General features: G+C 45.7%; 6 protein-coding genes across 6 annotated transcripts; 3 read left to right on the top strand and 3 right to left on the bottom strand.

Annotated features, from left to right (window-relative positions):
* Positions 1-209: 209 nt before the first annotated feature.
* Positions 210-1,850, top strand: K441DRAFT_666222 (Isochorismatase hydrolase). Its single transcript, XM_067649630.1, has one exon. It carries the CDS (start codon positions 250-252, stop codon positions 1,636-1,638), a length of 1,389 nt encoding a protein of 462 aa, XP_067500008.1. The 5' UTR covers positions 210-249; the 3' UTR covers positions 1,639-1,850.
* Positions 1,851-3,764: 1,914 nt separating this feature from the next.
* Positions 3,765-4,603, bottom strand: K441DRAFT_680389 (uncharacterized protein; the record flags this gene model as incomplete). Its single annotated transcript, XM_067651364.1, has 2 exons — positions 3,765-4,189; positions 4,300-4,603. The coding sequence occupies 2 exons, from the start codon at positions 4,601-4,603 to the stop codon at positions 3,765-3,767; spliced, it is 729 nt and encodes a 242-aa protein (XP_067500007.1).
* Positions 4,604-5,652: 1,049 nt separating this feature from the next.
* On the top strand, positions 5,653-9,215 carry K441DRAFT_579142 (uncharacterized protein; the record flags this gene model as incomplete). Its single annotated transcript, XM_067644322.1, has 7 exons — positions 5,653-5,982; positions 6,217-6,242; positions 6,300-6,404; positions 6,458-6,730; positions 6,882-7,599; positions 7,653-7,787; positions 7,839-9,215. 7 exons carry the CDS (start codon positions 5,653-5,655, stop codon positions 9,213-9,215), a joined length of 2,964 nt encoding a protein of 987 aa, XP_067500006.1.
* A 2,342-nt stretch (positions 9,216-11,557) lies between these two features.
* Positions 11,558-13,381, bottom strand: K441DRAFT_689486 (uncharacterized protein; the record flags this gene model as incomplete). Its single annotated transcript, XM_067652302.1, has 8 exons — positions 11,558-11,866; positions 11,932-12,017; positions 12,051-12,374; positions 12,406-12,451; positions 12,508-12,669; positions 12,801-12,988; positions 13,113-13,265; positions 13,327-13,381. The coding sequence occupies 8 exons, from the start codon at positions 13,379-13,381 to the stop codon at positions 11,558-11,560; spliced, it is 1,323 nt and encodes a 440-aa protein (XP_067500005.1).
* Positions 13,382-13,973: 592 nt separating this feature from the next.
* Positions 13,974-14,393, top strand: K441DRAFT_579651 (uncharacterized protein; the record flags this gene model as incomplete). The annotated part of the gene is made up of 2 exons (XM_067644338.1): positions 13,974-14,094; positions 14,170-14,393. Coding segments are annotated over 2 exons (345 nt in total), but the record flags the coding sequence as incomplete, so codon positions are not given.
* Positions 14,175-15,440, bottom strand: K441DRAFT_666216 (uncharacterized protein). The gene has a single exon (XM_067649629.1). The coding sequence runs from the start codon at positions 15,363-15,365 to the stop codon at positions 14,487-14,489; it is 879 nt and encodes a 292-aa protein (XP_067500003.1). The 5' UTR covers positions 15,366-15,440; the 3' UTR covers positions 14,175-14,486.
* Positions 15,441-20,131: the final 4,691 nt, after the last annotated feature.

The raw sequence follows: 20,131 nt of genomic DNA, 5'->3' as shown, positions 1-20,131 counted from the left end.
TACGAGGCCGATAATCAGATGTTCCGAATCTGGGAGGGCATCTGGCTGCTCCTCGAAAAAGCAGGGCAGCGAGGACATTACCGCATCATGCGAATGTGCGGCTGAGGATCGCCTTTCGTTGCCTGGAGAGCCATCTCCGATTTCAGCTAGAGAGCATGAATGACTCTTCGGCCTCATGGCGGGTGATTTCGCTCATATGATGGGCGTGACTTATCTAAACTCATCCAAATAAAATAAATTGGAGAAAACATGGCTCCAGCACTCCTTATCATCGACCTACAAAACGATTTTGTTTCTCCATCTGGAGTCCTGAAAGATAAACACATCCCAATCGCTGAGCTTCTCTCCCACCTCGGCTCTGCCTGTGCTGTCTTCAAAGCTCACCGATGGCCCATCGTTGCCATTCGCTCCGAGTATCTCGACGCCCAGATCAACTCGGACTCGCAGAACCCAGTTCGCTACCTGTCACGTCCACCGGGTGATAAATACCGCGACGTGCCTACGAATGACAAGCATCTATCCGGCACCCACACCGGAAAACGCAAGTTCTGCGCTCCGGGCTCTGAGGGCGCAGCGTTTCCTGCAGCTGTCCAAGAGCTGGTGACGGAGTACAGCGATACGACCATCACAAAAAAATGGTTCTCCGCTTTCACAGATACCGAGCTGCATGCATGGCTGCAAGATAATAAAGTAAAAAATGGCCCTCTGTACTTCGCGGGCGTCACAGCGAATAACTGCGTCCTGGCTTCGCTTACAGACGCCTTTTTCTACGGATATCAAGTACGCGTAATCCGCGAGTGCGTGGCAGCCACAAATCCCAAACTGTCTCAAGACGCCTTCAAGAAAATCGAGCGCTATTACGGTAATGTGCTCAGCATACAGACGTTCCTCTCCAGTGCCGACGCTTCTGCGAGCACGGCAGAGCCGGCTGATCCTCGCCGCACCCTCTACTGGGTCAACGGCTCGATCCCAAGCTGGCGTGTGATGCTGTGTCTGGCCCGCAAGAAGCTCCCGTACACGCGGAAGCGCTTGCATGTCATGTCTACGCCAAAGGAAACGCGCTCCGCCGAGTTTGCAGCCATAAACCCCCGCTCCAAGACCCCAGTGTTGATTGATGAAGACGGAACCGTTGTTATCGAGTCCATGGCTATCCTACAGTACCTGGAGACGTACTATCCATCGCCTGAGCCCTTAATGCCACAGCCCGTAGAGAAGGAAAGTTATAAAACGACCTTGCAGCGCTTTCACGAGTCCGAGAACCTGCATAATGTTTTTGAAGACATCGGGCTCTTGTACCTGCCGAACTGGAATGAATCACCGAACAGAGAGAGAATAGTAGATGCATACCGCAATACGATAGCTGAGCTGGCGTTTTGGGAGGGATATCTTGTAACGAGCGAGTTCGTGGCTGGCAAAGTGTTCTCGTTAGCGGATTGTGCTCTCTATCCGTGCTTAGCATATCTGGTTCACCGGGGCTTGGATTTGGATACAGAAGGATTTGCTATGCTGAAGGCCTATCATGAAAGGATGAGAGAGATGAGTTGTGCGGTGGAAGCATTGCCGCTCAAGTACGAAACCGTTGGGAGGAACTTGTTCTTGAGGATATATGAGATTGCGGAAGGAGCACTGAAAGAGTGATCCGAACCATATAACATGAAAATAATAAAACCATGACACATGAGATTCTAAAGAAGACTTTCCGAGATCGGAAAGAGTATAACTACGGTAACTGAATGTCTTACGAAAGGTGGTTGTTTTGGAGATACACCCTGATAGGCTGATGGTTGGAGGCTCAAGGACAGCGTAAGCTCCAAGCCATGTTACCGTAGAACTAAATGATCAATATGCATGCGACAACTTCTCCTAATAGATTTTAGAGACATCATGGAATATACGGAACGCCACAGCAAGTGGTAACCGGGATGATAAATAATGAATTAGTAAAAGTCTACTAGAGTCAGACCGCGATCGGGTCTTCAGACTCCGAGGCTTAGTGTTTCGGTGATTTCATTTGTCCCGACTGCTGGCCTGAAAACCGCTGCGTCTTCTGGTCTAACTACTTCATTCCAACCTTCTGTTATGTGTTATGATTGGGAAGCCGAGAAGCGCGCAGATGATCATGCGGTTGGACGAGTGTACACACGGCCTGTTTCACTTGTCTCTTTTGCATATCCCCCGCGACGGCACTCAGGTTATGGCTTGCGACTTAAGGTTCTTGGGTCTTTGTTCCATTGGCCTCTCCGCAGAGGGGAGAGCAGTGCACGGAATGCTGATCTGAGTCGCGAACGGTCTTGGCTAGCCTGGGCAAGCCATTATGTAACCGAGCTGGTTTGCTGGAGGCCTGGCAGATAGATCGATTGTTGTGCGTGTATTCAATGCGTGTGAAGATCTCCCTTGAGGCTATAATGCGTCCGGGTTATATGCCGAAGTCAATTGTTCGACAATCTTTGTCTCTCTTCGGAACAGCAGATTACCGATATTTTATCCCAGACGCGCGAATTCCCACAACATTAATCGTTTTGCACGAGTCGCGTTGCATCGCTTAAAGTTGAGGTTTGGGTAGGCTGAAATGAAGTTTCAATATCTAAAACTATTCACAGTAGCCTGCACTCATGCGAAAGAAGAGGGCCTTAAGCATAGCCAGGCAGCTATGAGCGCACAACGGGCATCTGCTTCAGACCTGTGGAATGTGCTTTCCACGTACAATTGTGCCGAAGGATTCTGGACTTGCAGTGCATTAATTGAACTGCGTGCAGTTTTGCAGCACGAAGCAGTGATGGTGCTAGTCCGTTCTTCGCATTTTCTCTTTTAGAACTAGAGAATGCAAGAGACGAGTAGCTGCCGCAATATCCCTGCCACGAGTTTGGCGGGGAGCGATGAAGGCTGAGGACCTTCCCACTTAGGTTTCAGACCAGCCAGCGCGCACGGCCGCCTAGGGGGTTTCTCCCAGCAAATGAAGTCTGTAGAGCAGAAGGAGAGTAGCGTAGCGCAGGCAAGGAGGTTCGCAATTGCACAGATAACAAAGTGCTCCAAACGGGAAAATGGTGGGCACAGGCGAGCTGTTAGCATGGTCAAGGTCAAGGCAGGCCATGGTCGCGCGGCAAGCAATAGCACACGACGATTCGACAGGGCCTATGGCCGCGTCGCGAAGGCCGTGGAGCGGAAGACGCGAGCAAGCTGGCGGCTGCTGTTCCCAGCCCAACGGCCAAGGCTTGCGCAGTCGGAGTGTGCAGGGTCCCATCGAGCGGTTGATCTACCTCACTGGGAGCGTGGAGGCACATGGCGAGCGGACTGTCGGGCAACTTTATTGGAATTGATTGGTGGTGAGAGACTATTGGGACGGGAACTCCGCATCTTGGGAACCCGCTAGCTGCGAAGGACTAGCCAGGCCGTTTGGTCACCCATGCCCACCATCTCGGTTGCGGAACGGCCGTACCGAACTAGAGAAGGCGAAGCCTTGCCGACGGGATTCCACCTGTGTGGTAAGTCCATGGGAGAGCTGCTGGTGCCCTGTACATGTAGGTACGGAGGCTGCATGCATGCGTATGTGTGCGAGTGCATGCACAGTTCTTGTATCACAGCAGCCTCGTCAACTCAAAGGACGGCAAAGGCACAGTAGAGAGCAGGTTGCTTCCAACCGAAAAGTCCAAGCTCACAAGCCGGTGAGGATGGAGCCTTGGAGCTTAGCCTTGTGACGTGCGACTTGCAGTAGCGACCATTATGCCGCTCGCGCGGTAAGCACCATAATACGCCGTGAATCCTTCTCATCTCGCGGGGCTCCTCTTACATGCCGGTTGGCCTCGATGCCTTTTGGTAGCCCGTTGCAAGTCGCAATTGTGCCCCAACGCCTGGGAAGGCTGAGGCATGCAGGGATGCACCAAAGCTTTTGCGAGATTGGAGAATGCTGGAGTGCACAGGGTCCCTAATGGTCTTTGCTGGGACCTTGGCAGCCGCTTGTTACTGGAGTGGTGGGGCGGTGGAGATTGCGACGTGCTATTTATGGGACCCCTGCGTCGAATGCGAAGGGAGGCGGGGGGTGGAAGTGGCGGTAGCGAAGGGATGCCAGTGTGAGGGAGAGAGGGAGTACGCATGTCGCGCGGACAGACTGCACCCCGTATTACGCCTCGGCTCTCACCAACCAGCAGCTGCCTTCCCGCAAGCGTCAATTTCGCCGGGCCAACCCGGCGCGCTGCTCAGGTTTCAGCGCGCGTAGGTTTTCTAACTTCAGGTCACAGACCAGCGCAACGACTCCCCGCAACGGCAAACGGGTGTATCAGAACCAGCAACGCAATGGCTGACTCGAATGCGATGGCATGACAGAGACAAATTGCCAAGGGCTCTCTTCGCGGGCATGGGCTGGAGGGGAAGACGCTCGTTCTGCGTCTGTCGCGTTCGGGCCAATGGCCGCCCGATCGGCCATCAAGAGCCATCGTCGTGCGCTCGACATGCAGCGGGCAAATTTGACAACCGGTGCTAGCAGAGTCCGGCGTGCAGAACTGCCAGGCAGAGACCCGGGCCAGGGGCAACGCCGAACCTTGACGCTTCTGGCGAAGGCCAGGAGAGCGAGAGCGAGAGCGCGCAGAGTGGCATGTCGCGCGGGCATCGCGCACAGTGTGGTGGGCAAAGTGTGGGCATGTGGAAGGCAAGTTGCTCATCGTCCCAAGATGGATGACAGCATGAGGGAGGGTGGGTGGGTGGACTCGTTTCGACAGCACGCACGGCAGCAAATGGCTAATCCTTCGGCGGTAAGCGGCAGAGGGTGAGAAGGCTGAGGGCTGAGTGTGCATCGGAGGGTTCAAGGTGTGGCCCGAAAATAGCGTGCTCCCGTCCAAGCCACTCTCCTCTTAGAACAAACTGGAGCGGGAACGGTCCGCAGCCTGGCCTGACTTCAACCAGGACTGCCTGGGAGCATGGGGGGGGCTTGCTGGGAAGCATGTTGGGTGCGCTCGGGACCAACCCCCAATTTTGGAGCTTATCCCCTCTGGACTGCCTGCCCGTGCGGCTGCTGGAACTGTTCGGTTGCAAGCCCTCAAGCCATGCCCGTCCTTTCAAGCTTCAACGTCTGATCGAAAACTGCTGTCATGAGAGCCTCCTGTGCACTGCCATTGGCGTTCCTGGTCGTCCACTGAAGGGCAGGACCAGTCAAACCTTGCAGCAGCAGCTGCACCTCATCGTTCCCAACAGCCTCCTAGCTCTCGATTAGCACTAATATCATCGATGTCTGCTCGGTCCAGCACAGCCTTTAGGTATTTTCAGACCTCATCGTCCCGGCCTCTCGCTCCCAGCCTCTAGACTGTTGGCGCAGCATCTTGTACTGCAGTAGCTATCGTCAGAAATCCCGATTTGGAACGGCTTCACCACCCTATTTGGCTCGAGATCCTTTTGTACTGGATCTCCCCCGGTCCATGGTGCTTCTTCATTCCATCCGCTCTCTGCGCTTCTCCACGCTATTTCTCCATGAAGGGTCCGAACGCTCTCAGAGAGAAATGAGATTTGGCCCACTCTTCGACCAGATTGGGTTTCACCCCCCGACTGCTATTCCGTGGAACCGATTGTAGTCGCAGTCTACTCCCATTCGAGGCGGTCCACCACCAGAAATAACAGACTCTCCATTGTCCACTTGGATATATACCCTTTCGTCGCGATCAAGCCATGTCGGATCCCATTGAAACGAGCGGCCGCCCATTGGCATCCAACCTTCCACCTTCCTCTGAAGGCACACCTCAGCATTCCTTGACTCGTCGTAAACGACGTCGCAGTTCTCAGTCCTCTAACGATCTCATCGGAGGGACAAAACCTTCCTTACGTCGTCGTCTAGGAGCCACAAAGGAGGCGTCTGGCCCCCACACCCGATCCTCCCGTGACGACATGCAACGGTCGCCCAGCCCTACGGAAATGCAGCAAGAGGTTAACTATACGAGGACCGGTCGGATCAGTAAGGCTAAGAAAGGCCTCAAAGTTCATCACTGCGAATGTGGGAGGGTAAGTTAACTCTTTTTATCTTCACTTGTTTTTGCCTCAGCCTTGCCGAATCTGGCTGGTGTCGCATGGCCAGCTGAATACGACCGTGTAATTCAACGCTACTGTCGCTCCATATGACTTGTTACGGTGTAGCTTCTTTTTAGCTTCTCCACACGTTGCAGTCATCTCAGCTTCTTTTCTCCTCGTTGTGTTTATTCGCAGTGTTTCGTGGCGTTATGGCTGACAGTTTCTTAGTCGTACACACGAGCAGAACATTTAAGGTAAGTAAACGACCTACTTCAATCATTTGTGAATATCGAGCTAATGCGTTCCCCCAGGCGTCATCAGAAGAACCACAACCAGGATGCGCTGGTATGCGATTATCCAGAGTGTGGCAAGACATTCTTCAGACCGGATCTTCTACAGCGGCATCAAGAGAGACAGTAAGCGTTTCAAAAAATCAATTTTCAGTGGTTTAGTACTCACATGAAAATAGCGATGGGACTGGGAAAGACGAGTCCCGCAGGAGTTCAGTATACAGTCAAGGCTCAGGTGCTGAACCGGAACCGCCAGTTACAGCTACCGTGCCAACGATGTCCACGGCCGAGATTATGGTCTCAATCCCTCAAACCATCGATACACCTCTCTTTCCACCGGTCTCTGCCTCTCCAATGCCAGAACCAACCTCAGATCCAAGGTATAAGCCAGCTCAATCTCGTACTCCTAAGACTCCGTCAACTTTTGGTACTTTTCTTCGTCCAAATTCCAAGTGAGTTTCAGTCTGAAGCAAAAAGAAATCATCAGCCTTCGGCCTTGAAACTTTTTTCTTTACATCTATATGCTGTTTTCGTATTCTTCTATTGCGTAATTGAACAGTAGCTAATAACAGGGCGTAGGTTAATAAAGCAACGGCACTATAGTCTTTCTGCTTCTCGCCAGACTTCAGCTGCCATCCCTATCGGAACCACCGACTCATTCGCCTCATATCCCATAAATTTCACGGACCCTTTTAGCCCATCACCAAATTATTCTTCCTCCAGTGGGTATGCGTCTCCAGGACCAGGGCATGACTTTATAAACATGTTCCCCACTCCGCTCTTCGGACCGGGCTCCAACCGCACTCGCACATCATCTAACGCTTCATTTATCGAGCCCTGGTCATATCCATCGACACGCTCTCCTACATCCGCAACGTCAACACTTCCGTTCTCTTACACCAACGGCGAAAAGAGTCCAGCCACCCACTCAATTGGACTTGCGATTAGCATGGCCACTTCGTACCCGACGTCCAACATTCCGATGCCTGCCCCTCCAGATCCAATGTCTAGTTACATGATGTTTCCGAACCCATTGAAAACGGTTCAACAGCGAGACGAGGAGGAGCGGGTTATTTTGTTCCCGGAACAATCTTTCGGTATGGGCACCGATACTTACCAATATGCTCAATATCTTGACAATTACTGGAGACTATTTCACCCCTCATTCCCAATCATACACAAACCTACATTCCGCGGCGCAACCGAATCTCCGATGCTGAAAGCAGCAATACTTGCCATTGGTGCGCAGTATACCGATGATGCAGCTGCTAAAGCAAAGTCACGATCCTTGTATGATCGGTGCTTAAAATTGCTAGATCAGGTATGAATTTGTGCTATGAATACTCTTTGTCAAGTGCTAATTTTCCTGCTCAGCGGGACTTGGATATTGCGCAGACACCGCGCCTATGTGATTTCCAAAGTTTGTTCCTTCTCGAAGTTCTTTCGCAATACCGAGCGCGGCGAGTGGCTCAAAAACCCGCAAAAAGGTTCGAAGAGATGTACCAAAATGTCTAAGACCCACCTCATAATCACTTAAACAACTCTACTGACTTCTCCCAGCTCTCTCGTGAGACGCAGCTTGTCTCGGCGAATGCTGTCGAAAGTCTGTCTAGTCTTGCTCAAGCTTTGGATACCAATCAACATCACCAATGGTGCCAATGGATCGATTTGTCCAGTAAACAGCGCCTCCTCCTTTGCTGCTATATTCTCGAGACTCAGCAAGCAACTCTTATAGCTCGCGCTCCACAACCTTCCATCATATCTCACGTTTCTGGCTTCAATCTCCCGCTCCCCGCTTCATCAGTCCTGTGGGACGCGGCAAGTGCTGTAGACTGGGTTTTGGAGCTCCAACAGCAGCCTCAACAGCCGAGTTACGTGTGTGAGGTGCCTGCAGAGCTAAGCATGTCCAGCTCTCTCCCTCAGCTTGACGTTTTCCAGTCTTCGCTTGTTCTTGCTGTCCACTACAACTACTTCCATAATCCGACGCCATATCTCCATGCTCCCTCGTATCCCGCACTTAACCATGTCCTTGATCAGTCACCACTCACACAATATCATATCCTCACTGCCCAACTCCTCCAACATATACCTCTCCGCGCACTTCTAGCTGTCTCTGGGGAATCCTGGATTCTATCGGAGAAAGTTCCATCGATCGCAGCATTTACGGGACTTAAGACAACACTTAGGACGTGGCTAAACGAGTTGTGGACACCTGATATGGAAAGCCAGGGATTGAAGCCAGTAAAGGCAGCGCTGCAAACAGCAATAAGCCTCTTGCACCATACAATGACAGCTCCACGGCAAACGCTGCTGCTAGAACCGGGTGCGGAGATGAGTCTGTACTATGCAGCACTCGTCCTTTGGGCCGTTACACTCGCAGCAACCGCGCGGCAAAACGAAGCACAATCCAAAGCCCAACCAACCCGCCATCCTCAACATCGCTCTCCCACTCAAACCAAGCGTCCCTCCCAGGCTCAAGTACCGCTCCTTTCTCAGGCTTCCAACGTCCCTGGACCGATAACGCTTGCCTCCCAACCTTCATCCCAGACTTCTAACCCTGGCCATCCGAGCGCTATTGGCCTCCTTCCATCTGCACTTACCTCGCCAGTACTGCCTTCAAACACTACCAGCATGCTATACTCGGAAATCCTACCTACTTCCCTCAATTTCCTCCGTATTGCTGCGGTCGAGACAGATTTCCTAGGCATGGCCGCACAATTGCCACAGAATTTGGCACAATGGCAGCATGGTGTCGGTGCATTGATGCGGTGGGTGAGAGTGAGACTCCGAAGTAGAGCTGTTGATGGCAGGGACAGTGTTGTCAGCACTTTATCTGTCGGAGCAGTAAGAGGGGAAGGGCTCGGCGAGTTGCTGGACAGTGTCGTGGGAGCTTTGGAAAAGATACTAGGAAGAGGGTGGGAGGGTTGGGGTATCTAATACCTTCCTCCCACGTTCTATATTCTTTTTTCGTAGCAGGCGCCAGCATTTTCTGGTCGCTGCTCTAATAGGGTTTGCTTCCCGCTTTTTTTGGGTTAATTTCGGCTTCTCACTCATGAATTTTCTCACGGTCTATTATATCCCCGGCATTCCATTCTTACTAAGCTAGCTAGTTGTCAGGCTTGAGGTACTGTTCTAGTGTATTAGCACTACAGCAGCTTTCTTTTTTTTTAGCTTATGCCTCTTCAACTGCTTGCTTTTTTTGGAATTTTTCAGGACTCTTCTCAACACGGGTTTTCTCCACGGATTGGATACGACAAAACGGGCACTTGGGCATAGTGAAAGGCATTAGGGCAAGCCATCACGGCTGGAAACCACTCACGACTGGCGTTGGATTTGTATACCCCGTTTTCCGATTTCCTTACTTCTCTTCATACACGAAACACAGCGATGTTTTTTTGTGCGTTTGGATTTTAGGGTGCTTTCTGGGATCACGCATGTCACGCGTTATGTACTTCCAAAACTTCTGATTTTGCGATCGCGCGTTTCGCAAAATGTTAGCTATAGAGCGCTCAAGGAGCCTTTCTCGATACGAGTAGTGTCATAAGTAAATCAGACTTGTTCGGCGATGTGACCCTCTTACTCTTTTGTTCTTGAAGTTTTCTGTGTCGTCGCCATTTTGTTGCTTTTATATTGCGGTCCTTGCTCACCAAAGCTAGAGTATTCAAGGACTTAATTAATCTTAATATCCAACACGGATTATCTGCAGGGTCGTACTTAGCAAAGTGGGATCCTAATCCACTCATAATGATGGCCTACTATAGTGAACGAGAATCTACATCCGCTCTCAACTCTACCAACCCAGCGCTAGAAGGCGCGAAAGGGTCTGACTCCAGCCCACCTCCAGAACCACCGAAAGCCGCCCCAGGCACACTTAGCACCTCGCTTTTCAAAACACCACCGTGCAGAGCCTCCACTCCACATGCACTGTCTCTCGGTCATTGAGAGAAAGACCAATTTTATTGGATTTATTATTAAACTAGGACATATTAGTATAAACCTAAAAAAAAGTTAAAAGCTATAGTAAATTAGTAAGAACTAGAGAACGTTACGCAGTTAAAATTATTCCTAGGGTTTTATAATTACTATAGGAAGTTTATAGCACAGTAGTTAAAAAACAGTAAAATATTTATACGGTTAATAAAGAAAGAGGAACTATAGGTATAGGATAGTAAATAAAAGAAGCTATTTAAAGAACTTAAGGAGTTGTTTACCTAGGAACTAATCCTTAAAATCTACTAACTAAAGCTAGAAACAGTTATAAAAACAGATGCATTAGACTTTATACTAGGAGTATACTTACTAAAATATTTAATACTATTAGGCTCTTAGCCGGGGCATCTAAAGAGGAAAAATCCCTTTAGAATACTTATCCACTAAACCTATAATAAAATAGCCCTTTTAGCGCCGCGCTATATTATTTATAGCGGATAAGACGATATTTAGTAAGCTAAAAGTAGTTAGCGGTTATATAATAGGGGCTTAAATTTAGAGGATAACGCGTTTCTACAGCTCTGCCCTTTATTAAGCTATTATAAGCCCGCCACCCTAAGCTACGCCTAGCCGGCTATAGGGCCTATAGTTATTCCGCTTTTAAAGTAGCTTTTATAGGTCCTAATCCCCTATATATAGCCAATGCCCATAATAATTAATTAGTATATTAACATTACCCATCCTATATTTGGCTCGCCTTCTCTATTATAATAAGGGTATAGCTAAAGCGGGTTGGTCACCCTCCCTACTAGCGTAGGCAAATTACTACCAACTTAAGTGTAAATTTTATTCGTCGGGAATACCGCTAATTAAGCTGCTGGTAAAGGTGGGCTACGTTACGTGGAATGTCATTGCTTATGTTATAGAAAGTGTGGGTTAATAATTAAACCCGACTCCATATCAAGAATCCATTTATCTATACTGTACGTTAACAGCTAGTAGGCGTTTATCTTAGTCTTGATTATACACACTATCGAGGCGTAAAGAGCGTATAGATAGCTACTAGCGGGTCGAAGGTATGGGGGCTAGCAGCCTAGGAGTATTGCTAAATAAGCTATAGAGGTGAATCTGAGATTTATAATGGTACGTAAACGGCGCCATCCTTACATCGCAGCTTCCCGAGATTATTGATGAAATTGTGTCCACATATTGAAGGGTTACAATTGGCTGTAAAGCTGAATCTCAATTTGTTTACAGATAATTATCTAGCCGTCGTACGAAGGTTCTGATACCTCTGTAATGTCTCCGTAATTCTACAATCTCCAAGTTTCTCTACCACATATGACTGTTCAAGGAACGGAGTTAGAGGTCTCTTGATCGAAGAGTAACCTCTCGGAAGATGGTTCTGACGACCTTGTCTTGCGGTCTTGTAGGGCGATGCAGGCTGGAAGATGAAGGAGATGACCCCTTCGCGATCGGACAAAGAACGTGTACAGAATGCCAGCGAAAAAGACGACCATACAGCTCATGAGAACTGGCCAACGAAATTGTTCCGGCCAGAAGAAGATGATGGTCGACGCGTACGAGCATATCTCGAAGAGATTCTGCCATAACGCTTCGAGCGATGAGAAGGATCCTCTGCGCTCGGCTTCCACCTCCTTATAAAGAAACATGTCAGTTGATTATTGCAGTCTCTCGTGGAGCTGGCATATTGTGGACTTACCTCTTGCACGATAATCTGAGCACATAAATCGAATCTACGAAGCCTAACTTGGCTGAGGATAGTTCCCACAACCAAACCTGAAGCGGCTACGATAGGGTCTGGTGCTCCCTAGAAGATACCTGCTGCACCGGCAAGGCACAAGATCTGACAGTTGATAAACCATATACCGGCCCGAATTGGGCCAACCCCAGACATGACTGAAGGAGCAGTCCATGTAGATGCTATCTCAGAAATCACCGAAAGGGTCCGCGCGATGCCAATGTGAAAGGAATTGTAGCCGCTGGCAAGGAGGTAGGTGACCATCTGACCAGCAAAGTTGAGGACGGTGAAGTAGGGCAAAGCTCTAGAGAATGACGGGAGAAAAGCTTGGTGGCGAAAGTAGGTATATAAGTCCCGTAAGTATCCCCGCATGGCGTCTATAGTGTCTCCAGTTGGTAATACGTCTGGTTTGTTTTGTCTTATGCTGTTCGCTACAAGATAACGTCTTTGACTGCTGAAGGGCCAATACGACTTCGTAAACCTGGCATTGTAATTTAGCCGATAATGCAGGTAGCAGCCACACGGCCTTTTATATACCCTTGCGATGGCAAAATACTCCACCACAACTGATGCCAAGTTCATGCCCAAGTTCAAAAGTATTGCTACCTCAGCTGATGCCCCGTCAATTATTGATATAAAGAAGGGCCCAGCAAGCTTGCAAATCAAGCCGATCCGGCGCATCTGCGCATTGAGGTCTAACTTTACAATTAGAGGATGCGAAGGGATATAGAACAGCAGACGGAATAGGGAGGGCGTACCTCAAAGCACAGGCTTATTCCGCTCGGCAATTACTACGACCTATAATGAGTCAGAATTGTTCGTAGGGTTACGGATTGGGCAAATCTCACCCAGTCCTTCTCTACAGACACCAAATTCATAACAGAGGCAAGCTTCTCAATGCATGCCAAGACAGTAAGCATGGTAAAGAGCCCCCATTGCAAGCCCCGAGGTATTGACCATCCACTGGCAAGGAACCAAAACGCAACGCAGGATGCTGCAACGGCCAATCGCTGCGAGACTATAGAGGGCATTGCCAACTGGTTAGATACTGAGCTCTTGCCATGCCTTCACACGCTTCCAGACTTACCAATTGACTGCCTCACAACCGTGAGCCGGTTGCCGGTATCGATATATCGACCAACAGCGGGTGATTAAAAAAATTGCCGAAACACCGCGAGTTAAGGCATAGACGGACATTGGCAAAAGAGTGTCTGGGAAGATGGTGGCAAGATACAAGACGGCGCCGAACTCGAAGACACGGGAGTTCCATGTCGACAATGTGTGAGATATAAAGTCTCTTTTTTATTCTGCGAGATACACGGTCGCAGGGTCCGCCGCAAGCCTAGAGCGGCGGACCGGCAGGGGCAGCAAGCAATGGGGTTTCTTCAGGATCGGGCGCGGACGAGGCCATGATAAAGGGGATGGTGGGTTGCGAAGTTAAGATGTTTCAGTATTGCACGGCGAGGGAAGACAGCTTTTGTTTGAGCTCGGGCCGACCTCTGGCCAAGTCCCCATCAACACCGAGCAGCCGCCAAACTCTCACTGGTCTACCATACTTCTTCAGCAACTCCAAACGTTGATTCATGTTCAGTCTTATCATATCCCGTCGCCAACCCGCAATACCTATGCCATGTTACAGACTTCTGTTCAGACCCACTAGCAAGCTCCGCCCGCGTTGGCGCCGTCGCGTCCAGCGCGTTCGGGACATGGATGCGTGCTCTCAGGTGAATTCCCCATCGTCGTGAGCTCCTAGTACAAGTGAATCATCCTATCTCAAGCTGAGCAGGAGACTGTGCAGGTTCAAGGCCTCAACAGCGCACTTTGCGCGGTCCTTCGAGGCATCCTTGACGTCATTCAATAAATCCATTTAGGAGCCCCCGCATTTGACGCTACGTTGACTTATTAGACAGGGTCCTGATCGGAAGCATCCCCTCCGAAGAAAAGAAGCATACGGTACTTTGAATTTCAATCTTCCGAGCATGCAGCTTGGTTGCCTCTGACAAAACAAGGGCGGCTTCATCCGTGGATCTATCAATCTTCCTACAGAGAGCTTGCACGCAGCGCTTCCAGCCCTACACACACTGTTCAGAAACGCTGGCATCAAGACTGTGATATGGTATTGCAGTAAGTTTCCTTCCCGCCAGCAAATGGTGTGCTCGCGGCCATCACTTGTTGAAGCTAAACTAATTGCATTAACAGCTACATCTCGTGGTCGCGGGAATCGAGCCGCCGCGTGGTTTGGCGACTACCTAAAGCAGCAAAAGAACTCAGAGATTCAAACCCTTGCTATTTCTGAAGGCATTCTTGGGTGGGTTACCACTGGGAGCGAGTACACTAGGATTCAGCGGATGCTGCAAACCATTGCGAGCACTGATCGACTGAACTCAACAGACTTGTACTGCAATGTACGATTGTCCATATAATTGCTGTGAGGATAACAATCCGTTTCTGTACCAATTCGTGCCATCGCCGCTATTCATACCGAATCCAATGCAGACAGCGTTTGTGGAATGAAGTCAAATGTATTCCTCATCCAACAGCTTCCATACCACACTCTTCTTCACCTTGCATCCACCTGTGGCAGACGGAGTACATCCGCTTTCTAATGCCGCTGCAATTTTATCCATCTTCTCTTCCGAAGTAGCATACTGTATGAGCATTTTATATGCGGTAGAGCACTTCACCCCGTCAGAACTGCAGTCTTCGGGTTTGCTAGTATTGCACGGCTGCTTCTCTGATTGTGTTGAAAGCGATACTTGAGTGATATCGGCAGCTGGGTTCTCCGCAAGCAGGGTAAGGAGTTTACAGGGAGCTCTCGCATTGTCGGGATTTTGAGATGGCGATGAGGCTTTTGTGCAGGAACCAGCGCAAATTTTGGTCGGAGATGCTTCCGAGTTTCTACTGCTTGATTCTAACGGACCAGGAGAAATTTTACTTGAGCACTCTTCGCTCTCATATGTCTTCATCGGGGCTGATTCTCCCTCTTTAGTGCTGACATTCCGAGCTTCGGACTTCGCCCCTGTCTGTAGCGCGCAGGTTGACTTCACTTTCTGCGCCCTCTTCTTTGACATCAATTCTAACATGAGCTGATGGCGCTCCCCGTCATTCAAGCATCCATCCTCCTTCACCCAAGCATCAATGGCGTTGTCGGCGTATCCTATTCTTCTGAGCAGGTCTCTCAGCTTGGCATTCTCGCGCGCGACTCGCTGAGCCGCAAGTTGGACTTCTTTCGTGGCCTGAACCCCGTGCTCGCGTGTCTCTGCCACTCTGCGCTCGAGGTCAAAAACGTACTCTTTATGGCGAGCACGATGTCGGCGCTTGTTGTCTCTCACTCGGGCAGCACGTTCGCTGTTCATCTCCTGGCAAGACAGAACGGGGGCTGGTTTCCTGCCCATGATGGAGGCGTAGTAGGTATACAGAACAAAAACCTAATTGATGTCTGGGGTGAGGTGGGTGGGAGCGATTCAGAGTGGCTATTGCTGTAGTTGTGGCGCAAGGCAACTTTTGCGGGACCCGGGCATTGCATTTAAGTTATGAGCAACAGACCCACCCCCACATGGTAGACTCCAGTCCAGACTCTAGGGCCAAGCGTTGGAGTCTGAAGGTCGGAGAGTGTAGCCGAAAGCTCCGGGAGTGTTCAAATACGCCACGTCGCAAAATCTTATACTTGATGAACTTTAGCCCCGTGCGCGCACACCTAATGAGCTTTTAATATAAAATTCTTTAAAATTATCGCGATTAATATATTAAAGCTATACATTATTATATAATATTACAACTATACCCTATCTTTGGCGTATTTAAGATCGTGCAAATCTTAGTATTAAAAATGGCTAATAATACGTAAGTATCCCGAAGTGCGTAAAGATGTATCTAGGATAGATTAATAATATATCCAGGATATAATCCAGATACCCTTACGTACCTGCCTATCTTAGGTAGTTTTTCTATACTACTGCTAATAGAAGAAACTTAGCCTTTAATTAAAGACTTAAAATAATTACGGGAGGACTTCTTTTATAAAGGGCAATGGGTATAGGAGGAATGTATATATATAAACATTAAAGATAGTAATTAGGATATATCTGGCTTATATCGGGAGTACTACCAAGATATTTAATCCCAAATGCCCATGCTATAACGATCTGCCAATGCCTCTTCTTTAATAATAGTAGTAAGTAGAATTATATAACGCGAGCTATATATAATATATAAACTAATTATCTCTATAATATAGCTAGGCTTAATATTAATTACATAAACTGGATCGCTTATAGTAGAAAGACTTATATTTAGTTAAGAGATATTAAAATATTCTGTGTCCTCTAAGCACGGGATTAGATATATTATAGATTTATCTGGCCTATAGCTAAATAATAAGAATATTACAAAGATATACGAAAATGTAAGACACTATATCCTAGATAGATCCTATATATAACTTGGTTCTAATATAGATAGATACAATACTTATGTATATTAAAGAACAAAATAAGTATAATATGCCCTCTTCTTAGCCTCTAAAAATGTTTTAGAAGACAGATACCCTATTTAGGCGTATTTTATTGCGAATATTTAGACCCTTAACTATAAAACTTTTATTATAAGCAAATTACAGTGGAGGACTAGGAAAAAATACGTAAATTATAAGAAAAAGTATAATATATCTATAATATTATGCTACTATATCTAAGTTATAATATAAATGTCGCGAACTCTTATATATTTCCTTGGCAATTTAATAGAATTAAATTAAGATAATATTAAACAAAGAGACACGAATACGTAAGACATTTATTTATATTATCTATTTTTATTAATATATATATAGGCTTTATAATAGTATTTGTTATACATTTTAGTACTAGATTACCTGTATAGAGTAGAGTGCTAGTTATAAGCTATATCTTTATATTATAAAGTACACGGTTAGTATTTAATAGATTTTAAATATATTACTACTATAACTAAGCTATAACTAGTCACTTATAGATAGACCTATGGTAAGTATATACTGTACTAAGGGAAGTTAAACACAGAACTATAAAAAACACTATTAAAAGTCTCTTTCTTTAGTTTTAAGATACTTATTAAAATATTTAAGAGATTTACTTAACTAAGGCTATTAGGGTACCCTAGAAACCTATATAGCGGTAAAGTATAGGAAGAAAAGATTAGATAATTACGGTAAGTTATTATAATATATATATAACTATAATATAACACTAATATATCTAGGTTATAACCACGCCTAAGGGCCTGGAAAATAGGTACTAGCCCTATATAATATAGAGTTTAATTATATATAGCCAGATAATATTAAGGATTGCCCTTATGTTATTTTAACTTCTTACGGTAAATATACGCATCCTCTAGCGCCTCCGTCAAAGGTTCCAATATAGCTTATTAAAGAACTTTAATAATAAATCTAGCGACAGTTGGGGCCAGGGCTTACTCTAAGTATGTTATATCTAAGCTATATTAATGCTCTATCCTTACTCTATTAGGCTCTTTTATATACAGCCCTTTAATAAAAGAGTTTTATAAAAAATATAATATTACTAGCCTTTTAAGCCTTTATTAAAGCCTAGCAAATCTTAATAAGATTTAATATATAATTAAAAAGCAATAGCTTTTATTATTTCCATAAGGTTAAGATATATAAGGGGTAATATTTAAAAAGCATCTGTATTATAAAACTGGTCCTAGATATATATAAGATATATTCTATAAAAATGGTAAGCTAATAATTATATGCTTTTAAAAAGGCCAGGTAGAAATACTATTAACGTTAAAAATGTTTAAAATTAATATATCGTTTAAATAAGTCGGTACAGCTAGGCTAGATAAGGTTATAATTGCTATAAATGTCCCTAGAATTAATAAAGGTATTATATAACCTAGTTATATTATAGTTATATCTTTATTCTAATAAGGCTATAGTTATTATACTAATAAGAGTTTTTATAAACTAAGCCATGGGCCAATTCGTAGAGATATATTAACAACTTTTCTATACTATATTCCGCTTATATAAGAATTGCGGCTATCTAATTTATTAAAGTTATATCTATAAACGTGGATTTTATATAGCTCTTATAGATATAGATAGGGCGTAGGTAAAAGGTATTTTATAATGCGTATGTGTTAAAGATATTACTAAAATATATTAGGGCTTGGCCTTTACCTAGTAGATATTAACCCCTCGCAGACCTAGCAGGGCTATATAAAGTCTATAATTATATATTACCAAATCCACATTCTTTACGGTATTTATTGGGTTATTAGAGCCGGAAATATAGGCTAAGATAGTATTAGGCAATACATGGCTTCGATTATGGAGGCTATAAGCCGTAAGTAATACTACGAAATTTTAGACGCAATTAAAGGTATAGAGATATTATATCCCTAATTAATCTATACTATATCCATATTCTAATATTTATGGTTATAGAAAAGTATAGTAATAACCATAAAATCATAAACTGGTGTTAATATAAGCGATATATATATATTGCATCTGGAATAAATCTATATTATAGTAAAATGGACAGCAATATATTCTCTACAATTATAAAGAATATAAACGCCGTTAAATGCTCCCATTTTCGAGCGAATAATCTTAGGCGTTAATTAAGCCTTTTAGCTGCTATTTTAATGTTAGTATATCTTATATATCCGTAATATAATAATAATAATAATAATAATTCATTGCTTAACGTCCGATTCGGATCCCTATTAGGCCTATGCGGACTACTCCTTATTTATATATGGGGAGAAAACTCTATTTAAGAAAAATAAGAAAACCCTGTAATCCATCTCCTCGCCTTTTGGGACTCGCCTGCTTAGCGCCTACGAGTCGCCTATGGTGCTTTACTACCTTACTGTTTAACCTTCTTAGGAACCACTGCTGCCGTAACAAGCCTATAGACGCGCTAGTATTATAAACTATTACTCTACTACTATAGAGTTACTAGGGGGCACCTGCTACTTACCCCCTTACCTTTTATTACTATTTCCCTTACAACCTAGAACTAATTTAGCATATTTTAACTAATAAGCTACTAGGTAACCGCCTTAAGGCCTTTTTATGTTAAGAGCAGTGTATTATAGTTCTCTATACTAGCTGCTAAGAGCATTATTTCTTAATTGGTGCGTAGGGGGCATAGCAGTATTACGTGTTTTAGTGTCTGTCTTAGCTAGCTATATTTACATCTTAGGCTACCTACTAGGACACCTACCTAGTAAAGCCAATCTTTTAGTCCTATTATTCCTATTCTTAAAAATATTGCTATTATATTTTCTACCTTTATTAGGCCTTCTTGGAGCCCTTAGGTATTTACCCCCTATAGCATTAACTATACTATAGCTTAGGTTTATCTTACCTAAGTCAGCCTCTGTACCTTTAACTCCCATTTACCTCTCTAGCGTTGGTCCAACCAGTATTATATTACGGTAGATAGTTTCCTAGCATTCTTACGTGTTTTACTTTAGCTCCTTTCTCTATCTTACTATTATTTTTACTAACCTCTTATACGTCTCCCTTTCTCCTCTATATAGGCCTAGGCCTTAAAGCGGCACTATTTTTCTTTTACTTTCTTTACCTATTTCTCTAATATCTCTTCCCTACTTTAGGGTTGTTGGTTTATTCTCCTACAGGGCACCCTAGGGTCCCTCTATAGTTTACTTAGGCGTGTCTTAATATACTTTATAATATTAGAGTTGCGTTTATTTTACGTTCTTTATATTATAGCAGCTTTAATATATAACTATAGGGGGGGAATATTGGATTCCTTTTTAAGTAGTACTGTAGCCATTTACTTGTACCCGCCTGTAATACTCTAGAGGCAGGCTGTTTAGACCTTTTAAAGTAGTTTAAGAAGTAATTTAGGGGGGCCCTTCTTAGTTTCTTTAATGGCCTAAATACTAGATCTATATGTCATGGTTAGCTAAACAACTGCTATATATAGTAGGCGTGACCTCTAGAAGTATAGACCCTATATAGAATTAACAATCCTAGATAAAGCGATAAACTATACTTAGCCTTTATAGGCTGCTTACGCCGCATATACGCTCTACCGGAGCTTACTATCTACCTATACTCTTAATACCCTTAGGCCCTGAACTAGTTAACCCCTAAAGCCTTAGATGCGAATTATAT

The sequence above is a fragment of the Cenococcum geophilum genome (assembly GCF_001692895.1).
Source record: "Cenococcum geophilum 1.58 unplaced genomic scaffold K441scaffold_47, whole genome shotgun sequence".
NCBI classification, from domain to species: Eukaryota; Fungi; Ascomycota; class Dothideomycetes; order Gloniales; family Gloniaceae; genus Cenococcum; species Cenococcum geophilum.
The sequence above is the reverse complement of the archived record's forward strand: the minus strand, read 5'-3'. Positions and strand labels throughout refer to the sequence as shown.